The sequence below is a fragment of the Pteropus alecto genome, unplaced genomic scaffold (assembly GCF_000325575.1).
Source record: "Pteropus alecto unplaced genomic scaffold, ASM32557v1 scaffold100, whole genome shotgun sequence".
Taxonomy (NCBI): Eukaryota; Metazoa; Chordata; class Mammalia; order Chiroptera; family Pteropodidae; genus Pteropus; species Pteropus alecto.
This window is the reverse complement of record NW_006430723.1, coordinates 1195634-1219373: the sequence shown is the minus strand read 5'-3', so window position 1 is coordinate 1219373 and position 23740 is coordinate 1195634. Positions and strand designations below refer to the sequence as shown.

At 49.4% G+C, this 23740-nt stretch overlaps 3 protein-coding genes across 14 annotated transcripts in view; 2 read left to right on the top strand and 1 right to left on the bottom strand.

The window, feature by feature from the left end:
- Positions 1 to 35: 35 nt before the first annotated feature.
- On the top strand, positions 36 to 19905 carry LOXL3 (lysyl oxidase like 3). Of its 8 annotated transcripts, none has more exons than XM_025049445.1 (17): positions 36 to 578; positions 798 to 866; positions 2380 to 2710; positions 4345 to 4508; positions 5134 to 5348; positions 12821 to 12877; positions 13509 to 13568; positions 15623 to 15842; positions 16079 to 16259; positions 16394 to 16548; positions 16786 to 16953; positions 17091 to 17253; positions 17446 to 17689; positions 17782 to 17897; positions 17980 to 18116; positions 18203 to 18314; positions 18492 to 19033. In XM_025049445.1, the coding sequence occupies exons 3-17, from the start codon at positions 2392 to 2394 to the stop codon at positions 18563 to 18565; spliced, it is 2385 nt and encodes a 794-aa protein (XP_024905213.1). In that variant the 5' UTR covers positions 36 to 578; positions 798 to 866; positions 2380 to 2391; the 3' UTR covers positions 18566 to 19033. The 8 variants fall into 8 exon arrangements, with proteins under 8 accessions (XP_024905213.1, XP_024905207.1, XP_024905209.1 ...); XM_025049439.1 differs by having other exon boundaries at positions 2030 to 2710; XM_025049441.1 differs by having other exon boundaries at positions 798 to 2710; positions 18203 to 18263; positions 18492 to 19005.
- On the bottom strand, positions 18973 to 22707 carry HTRA2 (HtrA serine peptidase 2). The gene is made up of 8 exons (XM_006905217.3): positions 21610 to 22707; positions 21303 to 21507; positions 21019 to 21213; positions 20750 to 20782; positions 20430 to 20535; positions 20216 to 20285; positions 19452 to 19547; positions 18973 to 19348 (listed from the first exon to the last, which is right to left on the bottom strand). Exons 1-8 carry the CDS (start codon positions 22113 to 22115, stop codon positions 19183 to 19185), a joined length of 1377 nt encoding a protein of 458 aa, XP_006905279.1. The 5' UTR covers positions 22116 to 22707; the 3' UTR covers positions 18973 to 19182.
- Positions 22225 to 23740, top strand: part of AUP1 (AUP1, lipid droplet regulating VLDL assembly factor) — a 3514-nt gene continuing 1998 nt past the window's right edge. For 2 of the 5 annotated variants that reach the window (XR_001517319.1, XM_006905219.3), the window contains exons 1-5: positions 22225 to 22537; positions 22618 to 22755; positions 22846 to 22996; positions 23198 to 23382; positions 23642 to 23714. Coding sequence is in view for 4 of the 5 variants with exons in the window: in XM_006905219.3 (XP_006905281.1) it covers positions 22488 to 22537; positions 22618 to 22755; positions 22846 to 22996; positions 23198 to 23382; positions 23642 to 23714 (597 nt within the window). In the remaining variant the exon portion in view is untranslated. Of the gene's footprint in view, positions 22538 to 22617; positions 22756 to 22822; positions 22997 to 23197; positions 23383 to 23641; positions 23715 to 23740 lie in introns of those variants that run through there. The other 3 variants (XM_006905220.3, XM_015593071.2, XM_025049447.1) reach the window with 2 other exon arrangements.

Here is a 23740-nt window from a genome sequence, read left to right as displayed (position 1 = left end):
CTGGCCCGCCCCGGGCGTTCCCGCCCCTCCCCCGGACCCCGCCGAATGCAATGGGGGAGGAAGGAGAGACGCAAGAAAGGGAGGGGTCCCCCAGATAAGCCGGGCGGCCCACCCGCTTCGGGCCCCTACCCATAGCCCTGGGCTTCACCAACAGACACCTCGCGGTTTCAGCCAGAGGGATCTGGCGCCTGGGCTTGGGGGCTGCGTGCGACGTCACATGCTCTACGTGACATCAGAGTGAAGGCCGTGACATCACCTCGAAAATGCCGACGGGCGCCCTGGGGCCTCGGAGGGGCCACGTGAGCCCTTATGGCCTCAGAGTACCCCCCATCTCGACCGGACCGGCCCCCAGCCGGGCCGTTTACTCTCTGCCGAGCGGGGGACGTGGGGGAAGGGCAGGGGTCTGGGGTCTGGAACGCTTCCCCGAGCCCGGAGCTGAGCCGCGGCCTCCCGCCGCCACAGGGGTCGCCGCCTGGGCGGGTCAGCGGGCCCGCGGCCTCTTGCGTGTCCTGCCCCTGACCGCAGCTGCCCGGCCTCCAACTCGCGGGAAAAGAAAGCTTCATTGAGACAGCCAGGAGGTGCGGGGGGCGTAGGGAGGTGGAGCAACAGCGTTCACCAAGCTCCACGGGGAAGGAGAGGTCCAAGAGGAGGGACCTGACCAGGGAGGAACCCAGAGAGAAGGCGGAATGTGGGAGGGCTCAAGGGGACGTGGGAGGGACGAAAGGAGAAGGGAGAGGGAGGTCCAGTCTTGCCTGACCAAGCGCTTTTTTTTTTTTTTTTTTTTTTTTTTTTGGAAGTCCCAGCACTGATCTCGAGGACCAGGACTCTTCTCCCAGCCCCGAACTAGGACCTCCGCTCAGCTAAAGGTAGGGAAGTCAAGCTGCCGGCAAGAGGAAGGGGAGTTGCTGATGGAAAGGATGGTGGAGGGACCGGGCAAAGGAGTGATGTGGGATGAAGTCGAGGGGAAACTGTGAGGGTTTTATTATTGCCAAAGAAGTGTGAGACAAGAGGAGTGTAGAGAGGAGACAGATATTTGTGGGGGGCGGGAGCGGGGAGGGCAGCTGCAGGGTTTTCCAAATAGGGCAGTCGGGAGGGCCCTAAAGCTGGGGACTCCTCTGTGAGGCCCTACCCCTGGGCCCTCAAGCCAAAATGTCCTCAGAACAAAGCTGTCCTGTTGGGTTGTTTGTCTGAGGCCGGAGGAAGCATGCTGGGGGGGCTTGCTGTAGAGGGGCTGTTTTCAGCCCCAGACAGAGGGAAGGCCTTGGCTGAGGAGTTGAGGGTGCCCTGGCCTCTGGTTGCCCAGTGACAGTGGTGGCCATGTTGGCAGGAGGCTTGGACAATCCTACAATTCTACCCTATCCCACCCCCACCAACCCAGCTTGAGACCTGGCCCTCCCAGGCCCCTTGACTATGCAGTGCCTGTGAGAGCCTGTGTGCTGGGGAGGATATGGAGCTGGCTTTCCGCACATTCAGGTCTCTGCCCTCTCTGCCCTCTCTGCCTCAGAATCTGCCCAGATAGGACTTTGGGCTTGGCTCCCATTCAGGGGACTTTAGATCCAAGGGTCTCCTTGCCTGCCTCTCTCCACAATCAGCTGTCTGTCCTCCGATTAGCTGAATGGGGTCATCTGGGTCCCTCCTACCTCTGCTTCTTGGCTCCTGTCGGTTGCTCTCCTCCTCACCTGTTGCCTCTCTGGGTTGCTCCCCAATTCTGTGTGCCTGGCTCTCTCTCAATCACCTTTTGTCCATCTTCATCGTTGTCTCTCTGCTGTCTCTGTTTGGCCCCCTTTCATTCCCACAGTTTCCCTTCTTTTCACATCCTGTCTGTCTGGGTCCTCTTCTTTGTGTGTTTCTTGTTCGGTCTCTATCTTTTTATCCCAAGCATCCTCTGGCTCGGGGTCTCTAATCACTGTTTTTTTGATCTCAGAGTCTCATACATTAGTGAATAGAGGTAATGGAGGTGATGATGGCAGAACTAGGGAAGGTCATTGTGACACATAACTAATACTGAGAATTTTACTCTTTACGACAGGGAGGGAAAGCCTCTCTCTCTGTCTCTATGTCTATCTTTTTCTCTCTTTTCTCCCTCTCCTTCTCCTTCTCTTACTCTCTCTCTTTCTCTTACTCTCTCCCTCCCCTTCTCTCTCCCCCTTCCCAATCTGAATCTCTCAAACTGCGCCTCTTGACTCAGTGTTTCAGCCCCTATCTAGTGTGCATTTCTCTCACTGCCTCTCTTAGTCCCTGGGTGCTTCTCTTTCTCTCACACGCCCTCTGTCTCTGGTCTTACTCAGTGTCTCTTTTCCTCTCATGACCTCTCTCTTGGACCTGAGCCTGGCTCAATCTCAGTGTCTCTCACACACTCTCTCTCTCCGGGGCACCCAGGCCTTCCCTGCCATGGGACCTGTCAGTGTCTGGCAGTGGAGCCCCTGGGGGCTGCTGCTGTGCCTGCTCTGCAGTTCATGCCTGGGATCTCCATCTCCATCCCCATCCATGGGCCCTGAGAAGAGGGCCGGGAGCCAGGGGCTGCGGTTCCGGCTGGCCGGCTTCCCCAGAAAGCCCTTCGAGGGCCGTGTGGAGATACAGCGAGCTGGTGAATGGGGCACCATCTGTGATGATGACTTCACGCTACAGGCTGCCCATGTTCTCTGCCGGGAGCTGGGCTTCACAGAAGCCACAGGCTGGACCCACAGCGCCAAATATGGCCCTGGAACAGGTGAGCAATGCCCCAGGCATAGCCTAGGTATTGCCTAAGTGTGACTTAAATGCAGGGGGAGAGAACGTCAGGATGGCACAGCCACAGGGACACAGGACACCAAGAATAGCCAGTGTCAAGTAAACCCCTGGGTGACAAACCAGCCAATATAGTCACTTCTCAGAGCTGTGTGACCTTTGGCTAACCATTGCCATCTCTGAGCCCCAGATGCCCCATGTGCAAAAAGACTAGATGATATCTAAGTTCATTTCTGCTATAAAAAGTATGATTCTACAAAGCTATGTATGAGGACAGCCCTGATACAGTGAGCCTTGTACGGTTAAAGTACAGCTGCTTTCATGGGAAGCTGAGAGCAGGTAAATGATGTCTGGATGTCTGTCCCAAAGCCAGAAAAGATCACAGATACTGCAGCTGACAAAGTCAGATTATAGGCCAAAGCTGAAACTGACAAGCTGGAACTGAGCAGGATAGGTATGAATGTGAGGACTAGGAGCTTAGCAACAATTCCAACCAAGGCCTGGGGGTACTTACACTGTGTGAACCCACAATGGGATTAATGGACAGGATGGTGCAATCTGCAGCTGATACCCCAATTCTCACTGGCTAGACCACTTCTGAAATAAAGTATCATGTGTAGATGCCACATTTTAAGAAAGATAGTAGAAAATGGAAATACTTTCTGAGGGCAGCTGCCCAGATGTGAAAGATGTGAAGCCAAGTTTCAAGGAGAAATAGTTGAAGAAACCGGGGATGTTTGATATGAAAAGAAAAAGCCTTTGATAGCAATTACATGATGGTTGTCTTCAAATATGAAGGCAGTCATGTGGCTGAGGGATTTTTCTGGATGGCATCAAAGGACTGAATTAGACCTGGTGGGGGAAAGTCATCAAGAATCACAAGAACTTTGTGATGGTTATCGGCCAAGTGGGGCAGGAGGTAGGTGTCCCGGCAGAAGCTGGAGAAATCCTTATGAGGATATGCATCAGGGTCTCTGCACAATGTCTGAGAAAGACAACTTTGAGGGTTCACCCAATTCTGAGATGAAGTCAGTGATACTCATTGCAGTATGGTCCAGGTAGAGAGAACAAGGGTCAGTGTGGAAGTGCAGACAGGGTGGGCACATGGGTAAGTGAGGCTGAGGTGAAAGATCTTAGATTTCCAAGTCTCACAGATGGCTCAAACCCCTAAGCTCCCATGTGTTGGCTGTGTGCTCAGGCAAGTTACTTAATTTCTCTGAACCCCCACTTCTTTATATAAAGTAGTGATAATATCTTATGGCAGCTCTGTTCTAAGAATGATCACGTATGTACACACCATGGCAGAGTGCTTGATTAATTGTAGCTATCGTTGAATGGTTAAGAACTGAACAGAATTTCAACGTCGACTCTTGGTTTTTTATTCACCCTGCCAAACTCCTGAGTATCCCCAGATCACCACCAACCCTCCATCAATTCTATGCCTCTTTTCCTGTTCCCTCCAGGGCCTGCTATCCCTTGCCCACCCATTATCTTACCAGAAAAATGATATCATTATGGCCAAGTGCAAGGCCTCCATGCTCACTCTCCCCAACATCCCTATCACTCCCTATATCTACCTTCCCAAGCCTCTCTGTCTCCTCACCTACCCCTCCGCAGGCCGCATCTGGCTGGACAATCTGAGCTGCAGTGGGACTGAGCAGAGTGTGACCGAATGTGCCTCCAGGGGCTGGGGAAACAGTGACTGTACCCACGATGAGGACGCCGGAGTCATCTGCAAAGACCAGCGCCTCCCTGGCTTCTCCGACTCCAATGTCATTGAGGTCTGCAGTACACACACACACACACACACACACACACACCCGGTTGGCCAGACAGAGAGGGCTGTGGGGTGTTATATGTGATTAAAGGCAGGGGATTCCATGTGTCCCATGGGCTAATTTGGGTTGATAGGAGGCTGGAGGCAGGGGTGCACGGGAGCAAATGTTAGAGCTCTTAGATGCTTTAAAGTCCAAGTTTGTTTTAGGATTAACGTTCAAGTTACTAAACCTGGCAGGAACCTCTCCAACTTCATCCCTGGTCCCCAAGATATCCTGTGCTCTCCTGGAACGTCTCCCTTCTTACCTCCCGCCTCCTTCAATACCACTTTCTCTTTGAAGTGCTCCCTCCTGCTCCAGACAGCTAGGTGCGCCTTCCTCACCATTCAGTCATTTCTCAGGGCACAGCATGTCCTTCCACTCTTGTGATTGCAGGAGAGTCGACACCCCACACACCCATTCAGTACACTACTAAGGAAGACATCACATCTCCCTCAGCCCTATCCAGCCCTGTCCAGCCTCTGGCCATTGCATTTGCAGCAAGCACACTCAGTCAGCGTTTCTTAAGGGTAGCCAGACATGTGAATGGCGCCATTGGGATTCTTTCCTCTGCTTGTGGTCCCATCCCCAGGTAGAGCATCACCTGCAAGTGGAGGAGGTGCGCCTTCGACCAGCGGTTGGGTGGGGCAGGCGACCCCTGCCGGTGACTGAGGGACTGGTCGAAGTCAGGCTTCCCGATGGCTGGTCGAAAGTGTGTGACCAAAGCTGGAGTGCCCACAACAGCCACGTGGTCTGCGGCATGTTAGGCTTCCCCAGCGAAAAGAGGGTCAACGCGGCTTTCTACAGGTGAAGGACCATGGGCGCTGGTTGAGCGGAGTGGGGTGGAGGGATGCTCCTTGAGGAATGGGGTTGAGAGACCTCTGAGAGGGTCTGGGCACCGGGGGTCCCTGGGGCTCTAAAATAGCGGGAAAATGGGGGAGGCCTTTGCGAGACTGGAGAGGTGAGAAATCTTGCGGGACCATGAAGGGCTCCCTGAGGCGAGTCTGCTAGGGGGACCAGTGAGGCTCCTGTTCTCTCGTGTCTGGAGTCGGGGAGGGGCGAGTGGTGGCTGGTGGAACGTCGGTGCCGTGACCCCAGCTGTTGTCTGGCAGAGTCCCCGGCCCGGGGCGCGCGCTGGGTTGCGAGGCCACGCCCAGCGGCGACAGTCCCGCGGGCGGTTTTGATCACCGCTCCTGCGCGGCCTGGAGCCCGGGTCTGAGTTCAGAGAGGGTGAGGGCGTACCCTGCCGAGGCAACGCCTGGTGTGTCCTGAGCAAGGCTGGGCGCCTGGGGTCTGAGGACCGTGACAGGCCGGATGTGGCCCGCGGGGGCGGTGTCTCCGAGTGAGGGCCAATCCCTAAGAGCCGGAGAGGGAGGACGGCCCTACCCTGGGTCCTGGCCGCCCGTTAGGCGCGTCTGTGATCAACCCAGCCCTCAGGGATCCTAGGCTGTTTTCTAGAGTATCTATCATTCGGCAGAGGCACCTGCCCAGGATCCTTGGCGCACAGCTTCTAGAGTAACAAATCACATGGTGACCGGCTCTGTGCTTACAGCGTCTCGCTTCCCTGGAACATCTAATTTGGCCATTTTGAGAAATTTGGAAATCTTTATAGTCTCTCTGTAATCTATTTTTCAGGCTAAAAATGCTTATTTCCTTCAGCTCTTCCTTAGATCAGTTTTGCAGAAAGACCTCTTGACATCAAGGTGCCCTCCTTCCACCGGGCACACTACTTATAACATGGTCAGATCAGAGCAGGGTGCAGTAAAAATGCTCAACTCTCATGTCTAGATTTTGCATTACCTTTGTGTTGAGGCAGCATCCCACTGCTCATATTGACCTTGTAATCACCTAAAACCAACTCAGGTCTTCCTTCATCCTTGGTGCTGATAGAGCAGCCTGTTTTAACCTAAATCTATATTGAGTTTACCGTATTAGTTTGCTGCATCATTTAAAAACCATCTGTCATCCCGCCCAGCCTCCTCTGGTAGATAGACATGATAACTATGCCTCTGGCTTCATCAGAATGACTGTTAGAATTGTTGAAATGTTTAAAACCAAAGCTTAACTCTTCTTAGGAAACTTTCCTTCAAATTTAAATCAAGCCTTTACTCATTAGTTGTGAAATATCTTTTCAACCAATTGGGAACAAACTGAATACTACAGTGAGGTAGCCAACGTTTTGCCATCTTATCTTCTTATAATGAAATCATGGGAGATTTTGCTAGTCTTTGCTAAAATCCAGGTATACTATGTTCACAGCCATTCTCCAGCCTTCTGATTTAGTGATCTTATCAAAAAAGGAAATCATGGTGGCTTGACTGACCTAATTTTTACTGAAATCCTTTTAGGTCTCTAAGGATCACCATATTTTTTTCTCGGTGCTCACAAACTTTTTATTTAATAACTTATTCTAAAATATTACTTACTGTAAGTTGAGGAATTCTTTTTCTTCTTTTTGAAAGTCAATACATTATCCAACCTCCAGTCTTTTCCATACTCACTAACATTTTCCTTGTCTTGGCTCTGAGACACATCTGAAAGTTCTTTCGGCCCAAGGGATACACTTTTTCTGGTCTAGAAACACAAACTGTCTTAAAACATCTATGTGCTCTGCTCCTCTGCTATCATCTGCCTTGGGGCTATATTTCTTTCTCTGTGTTTGTTCCTTATCTTTCCTAATCCAAACACCAGGTTCAAAAGATGAGTACAATTTAAATACCAGGCATTTCAAGTGAAGCAGATAGCATAAACAAAGATGTACAGATTTGTTCATTTGCTATTTATTTATTGAGTGCCTACTGTGTGCCAAGAACTATTGTAGACACTAGAGATTCAACAGTGAACAAAACAAACAAAAATCCCTAATCTTGTAGACTAGGGAAGAATTGGAAAATAAAAGTAAAATTACAAAATGTAAGAATGACAAAGAATATAATCATTAAAAACAAAGCAAGGAAAAGTTTCAAAAATGGTAGTGGGATAAATAGAGTGGTCAGTAAAGGCCTCTTTAAGAAGGCATCATTTGAGAAAAGATTTAAAGGAGGTGAAGGCACAAGCTAGCAGAAATCTAAACCAATAGTTTCAGGAAGAGGGATCATAAATGAAAAGATCCTGGGAAATGGGGTAGGGGGAAGGGGAAGGGAGAAGGCATTCTTGTCATGCTCCAGGAGGCCACTGGGGCTGTAACTGAGTGAACAAGGAAGAAAATGAGAGGGGATGTGATGTAGGAGGATAGTGAAAGAATGGGTAACCAGATCACATCGTGCCATTGGGGACATTTGCTTTTACTCCATGTCAGATAAAGTTCTGAGCAGAAGCATGAATCTGACTTCCATTTTTTTAAGTTTTTCTTTATTATTTATTTATTTTTATTTATTATTTATTTTTTGGCTGCTTTATTAACAATAGACTGTAAGGGATACATATGGTAGAATCAACAAGGCAGAAAGACTAATTAAGATGTTATTGTCTTCTCAAAGTCAAGTAAATAAAGTAAGAGATGATGGTGACCAGTGAACATGGCAAAAAAATGATGAAATTCTGTGTGTAGTTGAAAGTAAAGCCAACAGGATTTGCTGATGGATTCAATGTGGTATGAGAGGAGAGGAATTAAGGGTCATTCCGAAGGTTTTGGCCTAAGCTAATTATGAAGTTGGCCTCATTTGATAAGGAAGATAGTGCGTGGAACATGTTTTATGTGGGGATGGCAGGGAAGGGTTGTATATTAGGAACTTATTTTGGGATCTGTTAAATTTGAGGTTCTTTAAGACACTGAAATGGTGAAGCTGAGTAAGCAATTGGGTATAAGACTCAAGTTCAGCTGAATAAAAGTATTTTAAGTCCTCAAACCGGACAACATCACCAAGGGAGTAAGTGTAAATAGAAAAAGAAAAGTCTAAGGACTGAATCATGGGGAGCTTAAACAGTATGAGGTCAGGTAGATAAGGTGAAATGCAAACAGTGAGGTGGGTAGAAGGAAAACCAGGTGAGCATGGTGGCCTTGAAAGCTAAGTAAAGTACTTCAAGGAGGCGAGAGCGATCAACTGAATCAGTGCTGCTGATGGGTCTAAAAACAAATACTAAGAAACAACTGGATTTAGCAATGAGGAAGTCATATAAGATGATATGAATAGGATATATTTGGAAAGACAGTTGACTAGAGTGGAAGGCTTATACTAAGAAATAGAAGAAGGAGCTAGAAGAATAAATAAGGCCAGAAAAATGGAACACTTTTAATGCCAGATTGATCTTATGGAAAAATTAAAAATAAAAGTATTTGTATGGAACAGTGATAAAAATAAGGCCAGTGGTTTTTAAAGTTTGCCTGATGAATTAGAAGAGGAGCGAATTGAAAGAGGTGGTTCTAGTTTCAGTAAAACAAGTAGGAGTTTGTTATAAAAATGAAGCTGATTAGGAAGGTGACAACAAAGAGGAAAGTGAATGAATAGATGTAGGATGACAGATAGAATGTAAAAATAAGAGAAGAGATTCCTAAAGTGATTCTGAAGCTGCTTGAGAGAAGAATAGTGCCATCAGACATCTCTAGGCTTCGAGTTAATATGAACTAATTTTAGAAGTGAGCCATCCTCAGAAAGTTTGAGACCCAGGAATTATCCCTAGATATGCACAGCCTGAAATAATTTTCAGAGATCAGGAATATTTGCATACATATTGGAATCTCTTACTGAGTCTGAGATGAAGGCTGGAGAAGAAGATATACTAAGTACAGAGATCATTCTTAGTGAAGAAAGAGATTACAGGAGTCCTGGGAGATTGTGTGGTGGGGATGTGATATAGATCTTCTTCCACAGGTTAAGTCAGACAGAGGGGGCGTTCTCATAGGTAATACAATTACAGAGGATAAGCAAGACTTATAAACAACTCTACCTTCCTTAGAGAAAGAAGATGCATCTGCTATTTTTAGTACAAGTCAGTAAGATTTGGGGAATGAGAAAATCAGAACATAATATATTTATCATTTTAAAACTTGGTTTGGTATTTCTGCCCTAGAACATGAGAAAGTTATAGAATTTTGAAAGGGGGAAAGAATGCACAGATAATTGAACCATTTACTACCCTTTTGCAGGCAAAAAAATTGATGTTCTAAGAGCTTAAATGCTATGTAAGAAATCACTCGTCTAGTTCAGTTCAGATAATTTTTTTGAACTCCTACTATTTGCAAACCACTGTGCAGGATTCTGAGAATATGGAAATGATGAGAGATGTAATTAGGCACTAGATCCTAGAAAATCTTATAGATTATGTTAAGGATTTGGGTCTTTATGATAAAAGTAATGGGAAATCATTGAAGTGTTTTAATAAGGAGGGCTGTGAGAGGACATGATCAAGTTTGTGGCTCCAAAAGCTCACTCTGACTGTGTCTCTGAGAATAGTTTGGAGAAGGACAAGAGTGGATGGATTGGAGAGATATTTAGGAAGTAACATTGACAGAACTTGGTTGCAGATTGAATTTGGGAGCCAAAGAAGGGAGAAGTGTCAAGGTTGACTCCTAGGTTTCTAGAGTGGACTTTGCTGAAAAAATTATGAGTTTATTTTTTGGACCTGACCTGTATTACATTTTAGATAACTTTAAGCTATCTAAATAGAAACATCAAGAAGACAATGGAATATACAAAGTTAGGTGTGAATGAAAACAGAGAGAGGATGTAGAGTGAGAAGAAAAAAAATGCCTTAGACAGAGCTCCAAAATTTTAAGTCATGAGATAGAGGAGGAGCCTGCAAAGAAGACCAAGAAAGCAACTGGAATTCGGAATTAAACCAGGATAGTAGTGTTATGACAGCCAAGGAAGAAGAGAGTGTCAGATGCTGCCAAGAGTTCAATAAGATGAAGAAGGAAAAATGTCTCCTGGATTTATTATTTCAGAATGATGGCTAGGGAAAACCAGAAAGGAGTGGATTAAGGAATGAGGGAGGAAGAAAGGATATAGAGATGGTCAATATTAACAGCTCTTGAAAATTTTTTCTATGGAGAGATGAGGGATGGGGGGTGTTGGAGAGGAGGAGAGATAGAGAGAGAGAGATTTGAAAATGTTTAGAAGGATTTAATTGAAAAGGGCAACTTCTCAATTAAGAAGGAGAGAAAGGATAAGGGATAGAATTCAGAAACAATTGTGGAGAGTGGCCTTAGAGAATAGAGACAGTTGGAATGAGAAAGGGATGTGCAGATGTCGGTAGGTTTTTATGTTTGATGGTTGAAGGAATAAATGATAGGGGAAAACAAGCATATTTATGAATGAAGAAATGTAAATCAAGACAAATATCAGTACTAGTCCTAAGTAGCAGGTCGTTAATATAGCCTACATTATACCTTATAATATATATACATATAATTACATATGCTATATAATATATATTATAAAAACCTTGTAAGCTCCTTAAATAACTTGGAGAAGAGATACAGTAGTCCCCCCATCTTTGTGGTTTTGCTTTCTGCAGTTTCAGTTACTTGAGGTCACTGTGATCTAAAAATATTAAACAAAATTCCAGAAACAAACAATTCACAAGTTTGAAGTTGTGCACGATTCTGAGTAGTGTGATGAAATCTTGTGCCATCCCCTCTGTCCCAGCAGGGATCTGGATCATCCCTTTGTCCAGCGTATTCACGCGGTGTACACTCCCTGCCCAGTAGTCACTTAGTAGCCGTCTAGGTGATCAGATCAACAGTTAGTGTATCACAGTGCTTGTGGTCAAGTCATTCTTTTTTTACTTAATAATGGCCCCAAAGCCATTAACATAACTTTTATTACAGTGTGTTGTTATAACTATTCTATTTTATATTAGTTATTGTCATTAATCTCTTACTGTGCCTAACTTATAAATTAAACTTTATCGTAGGTATATACCTATAAGAAAAATGCAGTGTATATAGGATTCGGTACTATTCTCCATTTCAGGCATCCACTGGGAGTCTTAAAACGAATCCCCCATGGATAAGGCAGGGGGACTACTGTACTTTGAAATTTCTACATAATACTACATTTTCCTGAGTACTACTCTGTAGATCAAGATGATCTAGTTACTGGTAAAAGGAAGTGCCAAGTATATTTCATTCTAGACACGTCTGAGAAAAACATTTGGAGAAAAAGTTTCACATTACATACTTGTATGATGAAAGGTTTTAAACTCTTAGTAATGTCTCAGGAAAGGGACCTGAGAGTTACTGTAGACTCTTGGCTAAGAATGTTGGACATTTGGGGTGTTTGGGCAAAAAGGCCAATTAAGTACATCCTCAGGAAGAAGCCAGGGCAGGAAATAGCTTCAGCCCTGTTTAGAGTCTTTCTATATATTAAAAATCCTAGTGCATCTGCACACTGTACACTACATCCAATAGGCTCTTCAAGAAAAACAGCAGAGCAGGACATGTTCAAAGAAAGGATGACTAAGATGACAACAGGGAATTTCGTAAACATAAGATCAGACAGACAAGGCCTGCATTCATCCATACATAGGTGGACAGGGAAAAGAGGGGGCAGAATTAAGATCTTTGAAATCAAAGGGAGAATGAGAGGAGAAACAGACATTAGTTTCCAGACATTAGACTTAAGACAACCTCTTAAAGAATAAAATAGTCAAATTTTATTTAAACCAATTAAAAAGAAATAAGGTTTTAGAACTTATTTCCCTGGAAGTAAGTTTGGAGGATGAGCTCAGTCTGTGAATGACTGAAGCATATAGGATTTAACTTGGGCAGGAAAGGTGCTGTCATCCTAAGCTCCTTGGCCACTTCTTCCTCAGTCAAACCAAGTTGACATCCTTGGATTTTCCAGCCTCGATCCTTGGTCCTGGTTCACAGGCCTCAGACCTGGAAATGCCAGAAGCCGGGGAACATCCAAGAATAAAAAGACAGTCAGCCCTCCTAGGTGTGGCCAGGCCAGTTCTCTCTCCCAGCTTGGTCAGTCTGGGAATCCTAACATCCCTAACGCCTTTCCACCTACACCCTCCCCTTAGCCCTCTCCTCAGGTTTAGATTAGACTTACTGTCGACCCATCCGCCTCAGCCTAATTTCTGTGGGTCCTGGTGTAAGGGTTCTATCAGCCCTTAGTCCATGTCCTTCACTGCTGCTCACCCACCTGGTCATGTACTTATGAGGCCAAACAGCTGTGAAGGGTAGAGTCTTGGGATTATCTGATGTTATAACATCCTGCCACAGGAAACCTCTGATCGTTGGAAATGAAACCTTGCCCCTGGTCCCAACTGCACCAGCCTTTCTCACTTGGTTTTAGACTGATCCTGACTCTGCTATTGTCTTATCCTCACAGAAAGTTGAGGAAGCGAGCGGCCAAAGCCTCCGCCCGACGCCCCAAGCCCCTTGTAAGGTAATGGGGCAAGAGCCCTGGGACCTCCTGCTCGCCCCTGTGGCCCCAGGAGGTGGATGGATGGAAGGCAGCCTATCCATGTCCATCCCAAAACCCAAGCTGTTGAAGTAAAGGATATGACTGGAAAATGGCCCTTCCAGGATGGGAGGGGAGGGGAGGCAGGCATGGGAATGGGCGAGCTTCGATGTTAGGAAGCACAAGGAGGAAGTAGTGTAGGAATGGCTGAGGAACAGCCTCCTCATCTTTACATTTCCCCCAATAGCTCAGACTCCATCCTCAGCCACCTGCATGCTTCCTCCCCTTCCCCCAGTCTTCACCTCCCTTAATTCACCCACATTCCCATTCTCTCTTCTGCCTTAACTTTCCTCTTATCTCCTCACCCACCTGGACTGACATAACTAGATTTCTTGTCACTGTTGCTGAATCCAGAGAGCAGCGTGAGATCGTAAAATACAGTTCAGTGGTGTGCAGCAGTCAATGTTTGTGGCAAATAGGGCTGCCTTCACTTTACTCCTTCTTCCCACATTCTGCATAAAGGATCCTTCCCAGAAACAGAAAAAAATCATCCTCTGTCTTTCCTGGGCCATGAACCTAACCACTGTCTCCATTAACTGCTTTCTCCTTTTTTCAGACCAATCACCAAGCATAAAGTCAAACCCAAACCCCAAGTGGGCAGGGGGCCAATCAAGAGGTAAATAAAGTTCTGGCTGGGTGGAGAGAAGAGGGAGCATCTAGTGATGACCCAGGGGATCTGCTTGCCCTTATGTTGGTCTCTGCAGAATTGTGCTTGCCACAGGATTTTTAAAAATCTCTGTATCAGTCCATCCTTGTCCCACACGCTCATTTATCTTCTACCAGTGAATTCTGGTAGATACTCTGGCACTTTTGTCCATCAGATGCCACGCTTGCCTCTTCCCCAAGAGGTTTGTCTAAGGGATCAGTGTTCCCATCCTACCTTTATCTGATTCAATTTTAAGAATAAGTGCTACTGGCTTAGGGGTAAAACTTAATGGGATCAAATTGACAGCCCCTTCCCCTCTGGCTCAGTTGACAAGATTAGGCTCCCAGATGCATAATTTTCCTCCTGGGCTTCTTCAGAACCCAAGGGAATGCAAAGCTTCTGACCCCATTGATTAAATCTCGCTAGGCTTCCTAAGGCCATTTGCACATGCAAAATGTCCCTGATAACTTCTTCAGCAGTGACTGAGGTGCAAAGAATTCATTCCTTTTCATTATCCCCTCCTCTCTTCAGCATGTTCTAGTAGTCCCCGGGTTCCCCTCATGACCCAGCTCCTCCTTCTGGTGGCTTCAGAGGAGCTTGGAATTTGGGTTGTTCTTGTAGTGCCTTTTAGCTTAGGGTCATATTTGCCCATCACCATACCGTGGGCTTCCCTAACCCCCACATTAAAGTGCACACTGCTGTTTTCACTTTGTCAGTTGTAGAGAAAGTGGAGGAGGGAGTTCAGAAGAGAGATGTCTTTTTCCTGCGATGGCCTCTTTAACTTTTATTTTCAGCCGAACAGGACTTTGGGAGAGTACCTAATCTCTTTCCTGAGCTTCCAAAGGCATTCTGTCAAGTCTCTAGGCTTCTTTTGTCTGTTGTATTTATAAACACTTTCTTCTTTCTGTGTCTTCCTGGCCAATGGCCTCAAGTTATCATATTCCTTCCTTCCTCTGACATCAAGTAATGGGGCACATTACCGTAATAATTCACTGGCAAATCAGCCTCCCAGGCCCACTCCACCAATATCAGGGTTCGGCTGGTTCCCTTCATCTCTGGACTGTTCTGAGAAGAAAGTAGTTTCTCTCATCACAAACCTCACTGCAATCTCTCATTCCGTTGGCACTGATAAAGCCCCTCAAGCATCTCTCTGCAGTATTTCCAAGTTTTAATATCTCTAGTTTAATTCAATTTTCCTGCTTGGGTGGCTATGGAACATTCTCTCTTTAAGTTGCAGAAGCACAGACTGCCTCATTAAAGACTCAGAGCTTGGCTCAGGCCTGGGGATGTGTTTACCATTCTGTTCGTATTCACTCTCCTTCTCTGGCTATGTGGTCCTTCTAACTTTAGTCTGTCTTGCGTTTATAAATCTTCTTCCCTCTATATGCCAACCCGTCTTTTGCGTATCCACCATCTGGTCTGTTCTACCCATAACTGCCCATCATACTCTGGCCTGCAGAGCCCCTGGCCTGGAAGTCTCTCTGGCCTCTGAGGAGCCATTGAGATTCAAGACTTACTCTTACTCCTTTGCATCCTGACTCATTCAGATATTCCAGTCTTGGCACAATAGGAGGATCTGCTCGCTCTGGCTCTTCGGGCTTCCTGTTTGTGTCAGCTGCCCCCTCCTGCCCATCTCTGCCTACTGGGCAGTTTTAGCTTCCCATCCTCTTTGCACGGCAGCCTCAACCTCAGTCAGCCTCAGTCTCTGTTAAGGTCAGCAGCCTAAAACCATTTGGAACAAGGTTTCTATCAGGCAAGTTGAGACTTATCACCTTCCCATAGGGTTCTTCTGCTGCAGAAAGTCCCCAGAGACCCTCCTATCTGGGTAACCAGGGCTCTTTCAGCCTGAAAACTCACCACTCCCTTTGTCTCTTCGGAGTACAACGTACCAGAGAAGAGGAGAAGAGGAATAGAGCGGTTGTGAAGAGTTGGGGGATGGTGGAGACATGGAGTGGGAGGTGGGTTGTGGGCAAAGAGGCAGGAGCATTGTTTTACCCTACTGCTCCCCACTCCTGTCCCCCCAGGCTGCTGGCCCAGCGGCAGCAACACTCCTTTGGTCTGCATGGGGTGGCGTGCGTGGGCACGGAGGCCCACCTCTCCCTCTGCACCTTGGAGTTCTATCGTGCCAATGACACCACCAGGTGCCCTGGGGGGGCCCCTGCGGTGGTGAGCTGTGTGCCAGGTCCTCTCTACGCAGCATCCAGTGGCCAGAAGAAGCAACAACAGTCGAAGCCTCAGGGGGAGGTGTGTGAGACAGTGACTGTGACCTTCCCCACCCCAGGTGGAGAATCCCCTAGCCTGGCCACCCCTAAGCACAGCCCTGACCTGAGGATAGAAAAGAACCCTCCAGGGGGTGGGCCACAGATCTGAGACCCCACCCCTCCCACCCACCAGAGTCTCATTCATCTCCAGGTCTGCTCAGCCCTTTCTGCACTGACATTCCCATTCACTGCCATTGGACACATCTCTCTTCTCTATAGGCCCGAGTGCGTCTAAAGGGTGGGGCCCACCCTGGAGAGGGCCGGGTGGAAGTCCTGAAGGCTGGCACGTGGGGCACTGTCTGTGACCGCAAATGGGACCTACAGGCAGCCAGCGTGGTGTGTCGGGAGCTGGGCTTCGGGAGTGCTCGAGAGGCTCTGAGTGGTGCCCGCATGGGGCAGGGTGAGAGGGATTAAGGTGGGAGGGACAAGGAAGGAGGTACACGCTCCTGCGGGATACAGTCCTTGGGAAGGAGACCCCTGGGCAGGCAGTAAAGGCCCAACTGTAATCTCCTGATCTTTGACCTCTGACCTTAGGCATGGGTGCCATCCACTTGAGTGAAGTTCGATGCTCTGGACAGGAATCCTCCCTCTGGAAGTGCCCCCACAAGAACATCACAGCTGAGGACTGTTCCCATGGCCAGGATGCTGGGGTCCGATGCAACCTGCCCTACACTGGGGTAGAGACCAAGGTCAGTCATACTTTCTACCTTGGCTCAGGTGTCATATCTTATCCAGTCCTGGTCATGCTCTGCAGTGTGATGGCCTCCAGCCCACTGTCCTAGGCCCCTGCCACTCTGGATCTCCCTCCTGACACCACCACTGCTAGCCCTTTATGTGCCTCTGAATCACCCTTCAGCCACATGCCTGCTAGTCTCCCACTACCCTACCACAAAAGCTTCCCCAGCTCTTCCATTCTGTCACTACAGATCCGACTCAGTGGGGGCCGCAGCCGACATGAGGGGCGAGTAGAGGTGCAAATAGGGGGACCTGGACCCCTTCGCTGGGGCCTCATCTGTGGGGATGACTGGGGCACGCTGGAAGCCATGGTGGCCTGTAGGCAACTTGGACTGGGCTATGCCAACCATGGCCTGCAGGTGAGTGGGAAAGAGGAGAAGGGAACCAAGGTAGTTGCTTCCAAAGCCTGTGCTTGGGGCAGAGGACTGGAAATTAGTCCTTTGGCCCAGGAGGCTGGATGGTGGAGCCTCACAAAAACACCTACATATGTCCCCAGGAGACCTGGTACTGGGACTCAGGGAATATAACAGAGGTGGTGATGAGTGGAGTACGCTGCACAGGGACCGAGATGTCCCTGGACCAATGTGCACATCACGGTACCCATATCGCTTGCAAGAGGACAGAAACCCGCTTCACTGCTGGAGTCATCTGTTCTGAGAGTGAGTAATGAGCAAGCTCGGGAAGGGACGTTCTGGGCCACCCCTTTCAAAGAAAGAGAGGGCTGTAATGTAGAAGGGCACTGCTTCCATGTGGAAAACCAGCCTCACAAACACTATGGGGGATAGAAGCATCCCATCTGTCCCCATCCTTCAACAGTGACTTCTAATACTCTCCTTCCTTCCTGGGTGCAGCTGCATCAGATCTGCTGCTTCACTCAGCACTGGTGCAGGAGACTGCCTACATCGAGGACCGACCCTTGCACATGCTCTACTGTGCTGCAGAAGAGAACTGCCTGGCCCGCTCAGCCCGCTCAGCCAACTGGCCTTATGGGCACCGGCGTCTACTCCGATTCTCCTCCCAGATTCACAACCTGGGACGAGCTGACTTCAGGCCCAAGGCTGGGCGCCACTCCTGGGTGTGGCACGAGTGTCATGGGTGAGAGGGTCGAGTAGAAGGGCAAAGCCATTGGGGACGGGGTAAATCTGCTGGGATCAGGGAATGAAACAGGGGTTCCCTTGTCTTCACAGGCATTACCACAGTATGGACATTTTCACTCACTATGATATCCTGACTCCCAATGGCACCAAGGTGGCAGAGGGCCACAAAGCTAGTTTCTGCCTAGAAGACACCGAGTGTCAGGAGGGTGAGTTGGACCAGTCTAAAATGGACCACAGTAACTCCAACCCACAGCCTTGCCTCACACTGATATATACGAATCCCTTCAGATGTCTCCAAAAGGTATGAGTGTGCCAACTTTGGAGAGCAGGGCATCACCGTGGGTTGCTGGGATCTCTACCGGCATGACATTGACTGTCAGTGGATTGACATCACAGATGTGAAGCCAGGAAACTACATTCTGCAGGTGCCTGGGGTCTGAGATTTCTAGCTAGCAAGTGGGAAGAGTATTTATCAAAGACACCTTAGAATTGCATTGCCTTTCTCTCACAGGTGGTCATAAACCCCAATTTTGAAGTAGCAGAGAGTGACTTCACCAACAATGCAATGAAATGTAATTGCAAATATGACGGACATCGCATCTGGGTGCACAACTGTCACATTGGTATTTGGTGGGAAGAATAGCCCAGGAAGACAGGGATGGGAGGGAAAAGCCTTTACTCGCTTCTCCTTGTTTCTATGTCTTCCCACCCACGGCTGTATTTCTCAGCGCCCCCACTTCTACCTACCCTTCCCCAAGATGGGTCTGCTTTCCTGCCCAAACCACCCATTCACCTTGCAGGGGATGCCTTCGGTGAAGAGGCCAACAAGAGATTCGAGCGCTACCCTGGCCAGACCAGCAACCAGATCATCTAATATGCCACCACCCACCTCTGCACACCACCACTGGCCCCTAATGGCAGGGGTCTGAGGCTGCCATTACCTCAGGAGCTTACCAAGGAACCCCTGATGTCAGCAGGCCCCTTACACTCATCCAATGTGCACTGTGGATGTGGAACTGTAAGCCGATGTTATTGCCCTCCTTCCTAGGCCAGCTGTCTGGATCTGAAGCCAAACATGGGGAATCCTGGATCCCAGACCCAGCACCAAGCTGAGCAGGCCACAAAGAGCAGCACCTGATTAACTGGCCAGAATGACAGAGAGCAGCTCATTTTCTTGAATAGGGAGGTCAGGATGGTCAGTTCCAGTATCTCCCCTCAGTTCGGGGGGATACAGCTTTACCTCTAGCCTTTTTGTGGCAGAAAAGATCAGCACACCCCCCATTTTTGACTATAACATGTTGCTAAGTATAATTTTTATTTTATATAAAAAGTGTTTTTTTGATTCCTCAGAGCCCAGGGATTGGTGCTGGTGGTTGGAGGGACCTGCCCCCCCACTGGTTCATTTAATCCTCTGTCCAGATGCCCTCAGAGCCTAGGCCAGGAAAGCAAAGTAGAAATCAGAGCAGTAGCCTCATACTCTTCCTGATCTATTCATTCTGTGACTTCAGGGGTCACATATAAGGTCAATGTTTCTGGTCCCCGCCGGACCCGCACTGCCAGCTGGGATTGGGTTCGAACAGCTTCATAAATATCTTCAGCATTTTGTACCAGCTGCTCCCCAATGGCCAAGATCACATCACCCGGCCGCAGACCAGCCCTATTGCAAAAGATGGACAGAGAAAGGAAAAAGTAGACAGACCAGTTCAAGGACACATGTGCATCTCACCTACCCCCACCTCTCAGTGCAGTCTCTCCCTCACCGGTGTGCAGGGGAGTCCAGGATGACTTTATGGATGAGCACGCCATGCTGAACATCAGGAAAGCTTGGTTCTCGAAGCTGTAGTTCAGCAAGGATGCTGAAAGGACACAGGCCACCCTGTTAACCACACCAAAGTGCTCTCCCCATCTTGGGTTCACCTCAAATCTCTCATCAACACACTGACAACTGTATGGATAAGGTATGCACTAGGTACTCCAGATACAAAGGCAATTCATTTCTGCATTCTAGTAGTTAGGAAGTGGGACATATATATAAAAGGTACCTAATTCCAAATGACAGATGGTGTTAAATCAGTAGCACTAATCTCATTCTAAAATCCTAAGAGAAGCTTTTAAAGAGGGAGTAGAACTTAAGCTGAGCCTAGAAGGATGGGTCTGATATTTAACTATATGAAATAAAAACAACTCAAATAAAAACCTGAGGGTAGGAAATCAGGTTGGCTGCAACAGAATATATACATGTAGGAAGCCAGGTCTGGAGATTAAAATGAAGACAAATGGAAAATGGCCCCTAAACACCAGGTTAATAGATTGAAAGTTTTAAAGCAGTAATGGGATGAAATCAAATTGGTGGTAGGTGTACAAAATGGAGTGGGATGAGAAGACAGCTCTTCTGATAGCTGCAAATATGAGGCAATTCACCATAGATAAAGAGAAAATTGAGAACAAAGCTCAAGAGAAGTGCCAGTTGTGCACCACTGAGTATACTGGTGGTCCTACATGTCACTACCCCTAAAGGTCATACCTGGGAGTCAGGGTCAGCATCATCACCCCAATGTATCGGCGCTGGGACCCACTGATTCCAAACCAGGAATCTGTGATAAAGAGACAAATGAGCCCCACCCAGCTACATTCTTCCTTCCCCTCCTCCTCCTCCCAATAGACCCCTCTCCAGCAAGGCCCAATGAATGCCCCTCCCACCACTTAAGGGAACCCCTTTTCCCCTAAGCCAGGCTCACTCTTCTTTTCCCCACGATGCAGAAACTCTCGAAGGCGATCAGAAGGGATGGCAAAGGAGATTCCAGCTGTGACCTTCATGGTATTCACCCCGATCACCTCCCCATCCTGCAGGGACAGAGCCCACTATTCCCTAGCCCAAACAAATGGTAAGAGATGAGGGTACCTGAACAAGAGTAGCAGGGAGTTGGAGAGATCTGGTTGGATTCTGGGAGACAGCCAACAAGGGACTGTTCAAAGCCTTGACCAAACATGGTTAAAGTAGGGAAATCCCACACTGACCTGGGGCAGGAATTCTTGGAGAGAAGGATGGCCCACTCACCAGGTTAACCAAGGGACCTCCAGAATTTCCAAACTGCAGGACAAGGAGAAAATATGGAAGAGATCCAGGGACTCTATGCCTGAGAGCATAACCAGGATGTAGGCATTTTCTTCAAATTCTTTTCCCAGCCCATGAATGAGTAACCATATTTTTGTAGCTCAACCCCAATATATAGGCTCATCCGCCATCTATCACACTTGGTGCCTGCACCACACAGCCTATCTCCCTCCCCCAACCTGGACTGTCAGTTCTCTCATATCAGGACGCACATCAATAGCTGCATCAGTCTGGATGTATTCCACATTGGCTTGAGGGAGGCCTAGGTCTCTAGCTGGACGCTGAGCGGAGCTGACGATGCCGGATGTGATCGTGTTCTGCAGTGCAAAGGGACTTCCCATGGCAACAACAAACTCCCCTTGCCGGACATCAGATGAGCGTCCCAGGGGCAGTGTGGGAAGAGGTTCCTAAGAATGAATGGGTACAAGGGACCTGTCATCTGGAAATGCGAGCAAATTCACAGTCCCAACCCAACCCAGCCTGCCCAGACCCCCACCTTGGTCTGAATCCTCAGCGTGGCGATGTCTGCCACGGGATCCACGGCTGTGACCATGGCTTCATACGTGTCGCCGCTAGGCAGCCTCACACGGACTCGGCGCCGATCAGCCACCACATGGGCATTAGTAACGATGAGCCCGTCAGCAGCCACCACGAATCCTGAGCCATTTGATATAGGGACTTCGCGGCCCGAGAAAGGGTGCCTGGGACGGGGAGAAAGCACGGATGTGAGGAGATCGTACCCCTCCTGGTCGCCTGCCCTCTAGCCCACAGCTTTGGTACCTCCAGGTCTACCCCACTGTTACCGGCCCAAGATCTCGATATAAACCACGGCAGGTGCCGTCTTCTCCACCACGTCTGCGATGAAGTTGTACTGGCTCCGGGGAGAGGTGGGCGGTGAGCCAAGGACAGAGGCAAAGACGGCCGGGGGACCCCGCCCCCCGCCCCACAACAACAGCAGCACTGCCCCCCCAACGCCCAGTGCCACCGCCAGCCACACGCGCAGACGGGCTCCAGGGGTCCCTGAGTCCTCCTGGGTCCGGGAATCTGGGGTCCCCGCTGTCAGCCGCGCTCGAGAATCCGAAGTCCTCGACGTCAGACATGTCCGTGATCCAGGCACCCCCACAGACAACCGGACCCGGACACTGGGGGTCCCATAAGTCACTCGGGTACGAGGGTCAGGAGTTCCTGACGTCAGTAGGACCCGGAGGTCAGGAGTCAACAGGGGTCCCTTCCCCCAGCGAATCCCCCCTAAAGCCCGCCATCCCCAGAGGCTACAGCCTGCACCCCGCCCCGCCCTCAGTGCAGCCATGAGCTCCGCCTCGGCTGCCTCCTCGCCCTCCCTACACAGAGGCGGCACCCTGGACGCGAGCTGGCTGACCGCGGGACGCGGGGCACGCCGGTACCTGAAGTCCTCCAGAAGTGCACGCCGGGACCGGGATTCCCGGAGCCCGACTCCGCCCCTGCCCCGCGAATGCCGGGAATTGTGGTCTCTGCGGGACGCGAGCTCTGAGGTGGCCCAAGGGCCCGCGAGGCATGCTGGGGCCGCTAGCCCTTCCGGGGCGCTTCAGGATTTCGGGTCCTGGCACCCTGGGCGGACGCCCGGAGACTCCGCCTTCCCAGGAGCCCCTGCGGCGGGGCGCAAAGATGGCGGCGGCGCCCGAACTCCCCTAGAGCAGCTGCGATGGAACCTCCCCCGGCGCCGGGGCCGGAGCGGCTCTTTGACTCGCACCGGTAAGAGTTCCGGCGGGAAGAGGGCATCTCCCGCGTCCATTCGGCCTTCGGCGCCTGATCACCCCACCTCTCGCCCCCAGGCTCCCGGGTGACGGCTTCCTGCTCCTCGCGCTGTTGCTCTACGCGCCCGTCGGGTTCTGCCTTCTCGTCCTGCGCCTCTTTCTTGGGATCCACGTCTTCCTGGTCAGCTGCGCGCTGCCAGACAGCGTCCTTCGCAGGTTCCGACTCGGGTGCTCGGCATAGGGAGGGGGGAGTCACGGCTGGGCCCGGTCCGAGGCCGTGCAGTCACCACTGTCTGCGTCCCCCAGGTTCGTGGTCCGGACCATGTGTGCGGTGCTGGGGCTCGTGGTCCGGCAGGAGGACTCAGCACTCCGGGATCATCGTGTCAGGGTCCTCATTTCCAACCACGTAACACCTTTCGACCACAACATAGTTAACCTGATCACCAGCTGTAGCACCGTGAGTCGGGGGCGAAGCCGAGAGCGCTATGGCCAGTTCCCTTGGGCCCAGCTCAAGGACCCCTTACTGCCCTCCCACAATTTCCTTGGGAACCAGGAGCTACTGACTGAGCCTTACCCCTAACCCCGCTTCTCTACTCCATATATTAGTTTTTATCACTTCCCAACATTCTTTTTTTCTTTCTTTCTTCCCTGTCCCCAGCCTCTACTCAACAGCCCCCCCAGTTTTGTGTGCTGGTCTCGGGGCTTCATGGAGATGGATGGGCGTGGAGAGTTGGTGGAGTCACTCAAGAGATTCTGTGCTTCCACGAGGCTTCCCCCAACCCCTCTGCTGCTATTCCCCGAGGAAGAGGCCACCAATGGCCGGGAGGGGCTCCTGCACTTCAGGTGGGTAAGCACAGGTATTGGTCTCTAACTGGGTAGGTAGGTGGTCAGGCTTGAGGAACCTTGGGTTTTCACAACCTTCTTCAGCCCTATACCCTCCATTCCTAGTTCATTTCTTTTCTACCTACTTAGGGTTCTTTCCTCTGAATCCCTTTATTCCCACATTTATCTACTTGTACAGTTTGAAAGTTTCCCATTTTTAGTTAGATATGAGCTGCTGATTGGGCTGGCTAGAATCCCATTCTACTCTCTCTTCATCTAGTTCCTGGCCATTTTCCATCCAGGATGTGGTACAGCCTCTTACCCTGCAAGTCCAGAGACCCCTAGTCTCTGTGGTGAGTGTGTATTGGTTGGTGAATCT

Bases quoted from the DNA above. Each gene is read 5' to 3' on its own strand.
- HTRA2 (XM_006905217.3), bottom strand. From the start codon at position 22,115: ATGGCTGCACTGAGGGCGGGGCGGGGTGCAGGCTGTAGCCTCTGGGGA. The intron at 20,783-21,018 runs GTGCGTCCTGAT...CTTGTCCTGCAG, and splicing joins AGACTGATGCAGCTATTGAT to TTTGGAAATTCTGGAGGTCC. The intron at 20,536-20,749 runs GTGAGTGGGCCA...CTGTCCCTGCAG, and splicing joins GAGGTCCCTTGGTTAACCTG to GATGGGGAGGTGATCGGGGT.
- LOXL3 (XM_025049439.1), top strand. From the start codon at position 2,305: ATGACCTCTCTCTTGGACCTGAGCCTGGCTCAATCTCAGTGTCTCTCA. The intron at 13,569-15,622 runs GTAAATAAAGTT...CTGTCCCCCCAG, and splicing joins GGCAGGGGGCCAATCAAGAG to GCTGCTGGCCCAGCGGCAGC. The intron at 17,254-17,445 runs GTGAGTAATGAG...TCCTGGGTGCAG, and splicing joins TGGAGTCATCTGTTCTGAGA to CTGCATCAGATCTGCTGCTT.